General features: G+C 47.6%; 1 protein-coding gene across 1 annotated transcript; it reads left to right on the forward strand.

Annotated features, from left to right (window-relative positions):
* Positions 1–4,031: 4,031 nt before the first annotated feature.
* Positions 4,032–5,533, forward strand: ENH_00022170 (hypothetical protein, conserved; the record flags this gene model as incomplete). Its single annotated transcript, XM_013584598.1, is given in 7 exon segments — positions 4,032–4,067; positions 4,071–4,343; positions 4,438–4,575; positions 4,681–4,769; positions 4,915–5,030; positions 5,203–5,295; positions 5,445–5,533. Coding segments are annotated over 7 exon segments (834 nt in total).
* Positions 5,534–6,185: the final 652 nt, after the last annotated feature.

A 6,185-nucleotide genomic window follows, 5' to 3' on the forward strand; every position in this document is an offset into this window, starting at 1 on the left:
AGCCCTATTTGGTAGTGCTACAAGGCAACAAAAGCCTGTATATAAATCAAAATGATGCGGTTAATCACGAGAATAATGCAGAAAACTTGGTCTGTGTCATGAACGGCCTGACATGCTCCGGATGGCTGGTTGCCCCATCCGTTCTGGGGAAAATGGCTTCTTCTGCTTCCGAAGGCCAAGGAAAATAAAATGCCAGTACCGCATACGTTCAGGTGTAAATCCCTATGGCATTTGACTCCAGCGGCTGGCGTAGGGCTCGTCTGAAAGTATAAAAGCTTAGGGCCCCGCTACCAGGGTGCTCATGGGCGCTTGAGGACCCTCATGCGTGAGGCTGAAGCGGTCTCTTTGGCTGAAAATCTGCCTCTTTTATCAGTAAGAAGATGAAGCATATGCCCAAGGTCACGCAACTAGCACATCTCAAAGCATAGGAACTGGAGAGAACCCCAACCATTGTCTGTAAGGCGGCTGCTCGAAGCACACATTGATCTGCTCCAAACGCGGAAAATCCACTAGAAGTTCAAAGTAACCCTTGCAGCCCACGTATAGCATATATTTGTTTTTTTTTCCGTCACGGAATCTGCAGTAAGCCAGACACCTCAAGGCGCCTTCTTCCCCGAAGCACGGCAAGAGCAAAAGTCGTACAGGAAGGGGAAACGCCGGGAAGTTTATCTATCAAATACGAATATATACAATATTAAACAGTGCTGTACTAGATTTTTTTCATTTTATGTGGGGTTCGCACATGCATAAAACTGGGGCCTCGTCGAGGATCGGTGGTGCTGCAGCATCGACCCAAGTGCGGCCGTTAATTGAGCGGGCAGCCACAGTTAGCATGCCCTCGTGCAAGTTTCTAGTAGAGACAAATTACGTTAAACCATAGAAATTGTGAGCGAACTGGTCCTACATTAGTGGACAATACATGCAGAACTAAGCTGCTTAGCCAAACGACGTGCACGAAAAGCAGTGCACCGCACGGTGGAGAAGCGTCTGGAGGCTACTCTGCAGAACTTGGGGGTTTAACGTGGGGAAAATCCCTTTAAAGCCCAGTTTCAACGGCAATCTTTTGTATTTGGAAAATGTTGCTGCATAAGAGCTTTCAGGTGGGTGCGCCACAAGGGCGAGAGGCCCAAAACAATCCATTGGTTGCCATAAGCAACCAATGGAATGGATTGACTCCCAAGAAACTTCTGAATAAATGCACAGCTTTCATCCGTTAGACTGCAATTCATAATGCATGGCGCCTTAGTGTTTCCAGTAATCATCACCTTTTTCTGAAGGCCAACGCATCGTGTGTCGTCTGCCCCGTGTACTAGTTCCATCCGGGTCAGCTCGTGGGCGAGGGAGAAGCGCGAAGATATCTCTGCAAGTCTATAGCCTCACCTGAAGATGCCCGTTCTAACGCTGCTTCCCGTTTCGTTACTTTGGAGAGGTAAACTGTCACAAGGCTGGCTCTTACGTTGACTTGCCCGTGAAACACGAGAATAAGGGATTGAGTCGCGCAGAGCTGTTTACGCGAGTGTGTTGACTTCAATTTACAGAGATAAAGATCCTTGGCGCGATGGTTCAACTCTTCCCGTCGCAACCACCAGAGATACCTACAGAAAGGACATTTCAAGTTCTGTGGGTGCTCCTGCATGGGATGTAATGGAGCACAAGGTCCTCAGGTTCTTTGCCTACTTTAACGAGCACGTTGACGAATCAAGACTGGAGAATTACCGCAGCAGGCCTGTCGAAATCTTATACTACCTTGAGGTGGGAATGCTCTGCTGGCTTGAAGCACAACTGAAGTGGGGTCGATACAATTCTGACATAGCAAGTGACTTGCTCTGTTCGAAACAAAACTTCGCAGGATGACACTATGGCCGTCGTCGAGCCCAAAATCGACAACAGCGGCATGCGTAGTGGCACATTAATCAAGAGGCATCGTTTTCCAAGGGCAGATGAACAAGAGAAGCTTGTGTCTCCGGCAGACCTGCGCGTTGGCACAACTTTCATTGCGTACGGAAAAACGTTTGCACTGACTGCCTGCGATGCATTCACTAGGGTAAGTCATCCCGTTATGTGTTCGAAATACCAATATTTTGGAGTTCTAATTCCTCGGCAGCTGAAAAAGTTTTGGGAAAACGGAAGTGCATTACGTTCTTAATGGCTGGCATGTGTTTTCGTGAAGGAGTGGTATAGGAAGTCTGGCATGAGCCAGCCTTCTGACTACAGCTCAGACTTTCCGGGAAGCGCACACCCGAATCATATGAAAGATAGCAAGTACGCCACACAAAAGCGTTGCACATTTGCTCGTGACTTAAGCTAGTACAACATTATTTTGGCGCCAAAGAACATTGGGGGCTCGGCAGCCTTCGCACAGTAGGCTGCTTTTGGGCTTTCAGGGGTGATGCATCAGTATGTGTCAGTGTCAAGCCCACCACAGACGACTTCCACAAGCGCATCGATAGCCCTGAGCCGGTGAGAGTTCATCTAGTTCACAAAGTTAAAGTCAGCACACTATCAGCCTCTATAGGGAGCCAAGGTAGTTGCTGCTTGCGTGCGAAGTGCAGGTCTGCAGATTTTATGCATACTTCGACGACAATTTCACGAACAAGCTCGAGAGGCGAATGTACACAATATTATATTTTCCCAGGTATTACTGATGTTCGTAAGCGTGTAACTTCAGGTTTAGGGTTTAGGGCCAACGGCTGGGCACTGAACGGTCAAACCGTATTTTATCGAGAACTAGGGCACGTTTTAGTTGGAAATCTTCACGCTGTATTGACTTGATAACTGTTTATTACGCAGAAATAATACTCTGGAACTCCGAGAAAACCTTCAAGCTAGGGGTGGAACACGTTTTACCGTTTTCATCAGCAGAAGGAAAGTACTTAAGGGTCAGGTGAAGACTGTTATATTCTAGCATTGTCTCTATAGCCATCTGCCCTCAATAAAATGCCATTTTTGTAGAACTCTTCTCAGCAAGGCTGAGCCAAAACGTTCGAGGGCAGCCTGTCAAAGCGTGCCTCCAGGCATTCGTGCAAGCGTGGGCCCATCAGAACCGCTTCCGCCTGAAAGCGCATACTTTACCCTTCAGGATTTCAAGGTGCGGAATCTCAAGTGGCTTTACCATAGGCAGGTCTTTAATACATTTCCATCCCCATCAGTAGTTCTTCTGCATGGGACAATTGCTGATTCTTCAGGTTGGGTCAGTCGTGACTATAGCGGATCGCGACTTTTTTATATATGCGGCCGATTCGTTTACCACTTCGTTTGTCAAGTAAGCCAGAATGCATTTTCAGTGACGTCACTAGCTGATTTGTCTAAAAGATACGTGTAACCTATGTAGGAGAATGCTACTCTCTGGCGCCTTTTCCTTGTGCTCCAAGAACATCACGTGCGACTGCCGGCTCTTATTTTGCAGGGAGACATTGGGAATACAACTTCAAGAGCCCATCAATATTGAAACTGACAAGATTTTACCTCCTCCTCCGAATTGTGCAATTCGTAGAACTCATGCGCGGCCTAATCTTCCGCAGATAAATAATGAACGCAAGGCTCCACTGTCGTTCAGAGCCATATCTGAACAAAGCATCTGCATTTGTGGTTCTGGCCAAGTAGTACATATACTCTTCTTCCCTGAAGACAACTCAGTTTCCGTTTTCCAGCCCAAAGTGGAGTGGTAGGCGTTTATTTCGCGGCTTCTACTCGACTGGCTCATCTCGTAAAATTGGGGCCATGTCTGTTTTTCATGTTCCGTCCGAACTCCAGTACGTGCTGTTCGTAGGCAAAATTCAACGGCTGGAGAAAAATTGCATCAGAGATCCGTATACTTTAATGAAGATGCTGGGAGGCCATTTCAGGCTAGCGACTTTGTTGTAGGGTAGGAATGGCCGTTGTACACGTCCTGCTTTTCCTTTGCTGGCCTTTTGCAGCCTGCTCATAGTGGCAGCAAAGTGGTTCCTCGATTTCGCGCAGGTCCATAGTAACAATTAATGGACAAAGATTTAAAATCATGGGCACCATTGAGTTTCCTGGGGGACATCACGATGCCGAACCAGACCAAGAACGCGTCCTTTTGCACCTAAGGCGTCTGTGGGAAGGTCTTCGTGGAAACGAGATTAAAACGGGCGACATGTTTTCTTCCTGCGATGAGGTTGGGTCCAACATTATGTAGATCTTCCTCCTTCGCCTGCTTGTGCTGCGACATAGCCAAGCCTACTCTGAATATTTGGCCGTTCAGTGAAGTAGAAGCTGCCGTCGTTTCCAGCTCATTTATGCTGCAGCAACGCAAGGGATTTCTGACATATCAAGATTTTCAGAACGGAATGGAGCGTTTTGGCTACACTCTCACCGAACAGGTACGGCTTGCCGCACAACTCTAAAGCCATGGCTCAGATTGACAGAACAGACCCGCATATATGCCAGCAAATGCGGACATGCGTGATGTGACAGGACGCTCTTGCCATTGCGAGGTTCTTCGATTCCACCGAAGATGGAAAAGTAGACTTCGAAGAGTTTTGCAAAGGAATGCTGGAGCTGCAAGGGCCATTTTTGGCAAACAGCCAGAAATTAAGTGATGCCTTGCACAGTGTAAGGCACTTCCCAGCGGCAGATGGACACTCGTGTGCCAGGCAACAAATTTAAGCCAATTAAAGGAGCAGTGCCTCGGCTACCCTTCTCTGCACGCTACTGCAGGACATCAAGGGATACGGAGAGACTGCGAAGGTCGAGTTCACAAAGCTCGAGGACATTCGAGCAATAAAAAAGAGCTTCAAGCTTCTTCAGTGAGTTATTGCCAATTCTTCCCCCATAAATGAGTAGAATACTCCATAGAAGTTAAATTAATTTGGCTTCTTACACGCATGTTAACCTTGAGTTTCACTTCTGTCCCTGTGCCTCTGATGCTGCATCGCTTTTGGGCCTTTTTAGGGCGCGTTTGTACCAGCAACCTCGTATGTTTCAGCTATTGACAAAGGAATTTGCTCGATCATCGCTTGGGCGGAAAGTGCCCTTAAGCGAGGCGGTCCAAGTTTTCGACCGCTGCGGTAAGCGAATCAACGCTCGTTGGACGTGTGGGCGCAGTGTTCATATACCACCTTACAAATGACTACTAGTGGGAATAGCGACGGAAATGCGCATATCACCCGCCATTCAGCTTTTCATTGACTACGTTTGTGCACCATGACCTGACGAAAATGTCGTGGTGTATGCATGAAGGCTTTGAACAGTCGCATGAAGAGATCAGATCCATAGTCCAGGAGTTGTTGCCGGGTACAAAAGGTGATGAAATTGACTACATCGACCTCATCAGCGTGAGCCATTGTAGTTTCGCATTCTGATCGGAAATAGTTGGCACATTTTCTCCTTGGTGATGCAATAAACGTTGGACAGCTAACAGTTGAGAAATATTGCCAATCCCCGTGAGCCAAAGCTTCGTCCCCCCATATTCTGCCTTGCAGGCCTTGAAGTCTACGTGCCGTGGAGTTTGAAAGGAATTGCAAAGGCGCAAGTGTCCTCTACATCAGAATGCGACCTCGGATTGCCGTAGTAGTGTCAGCTTACATGCTGTCTTCCCGAGGACACTGCGGCTTTTTGCCACAAGCAGAAACTAATGCATTTCATTTCTCATTATTAAAATTCTCAGGAAGCTGCACAGACAACACGTCAATCACTGACAGCCTGCAAGGCATGCCCAATAGAAAAATTTTGCCTTCATACTGCCGCCGCTGCGGCAACCTGCTTTCTTATCGACCTGGGGATAGTCTCCCAGGTGGCGCGGGCAGTAGTCGATGTTTCTTGCGTCGTGCAATTTAAAATTGAGTGCATTTTTTTATGTCATCTGTTGACCGAGGATTTCTGGTTTTGCACTGAGAAATTATCTCAGCATATCCCGCACACTGGCCTAGTTCGAAAGCACTTTTCTCAGACGTTTGCATGGCTCTTATAGCAGGTTGGTTGTATCTCCGTAGACGAAGCTTACTGCTTCCTAGTCCAAGTGTATGATTACGGCCTTCTCGGTGGGTAGCCGTCAACGCCTATCCAACTGACTATCTGTTTATTTGTTTGTCGTGGAAGCCTTCATCTTGCGTAGGTGTCTCTGAAAATCCCTTCTCCAAAAGCGCCAACACTGAATCAACTGGCTTGCTCTCCATTCTGCTGGCTTCGCACTGCGTGCATAGTGTGTCTCTAGCACAATGTAA

This window comes from Eimeria necatrix, genomic scaffold, assembly GCF_000499385.1.
Source record: "Eimeria necatrix Houghton genomic scaffold, Enh_scaff177, whole genome shotgun sequence".
Taxonomy (NCBI): Eukaryota; Apicomplexa; class Conoidasida; order Eucoccidiorida; family Eimeriidae; genus Eimeria; species Eimeria necatrix.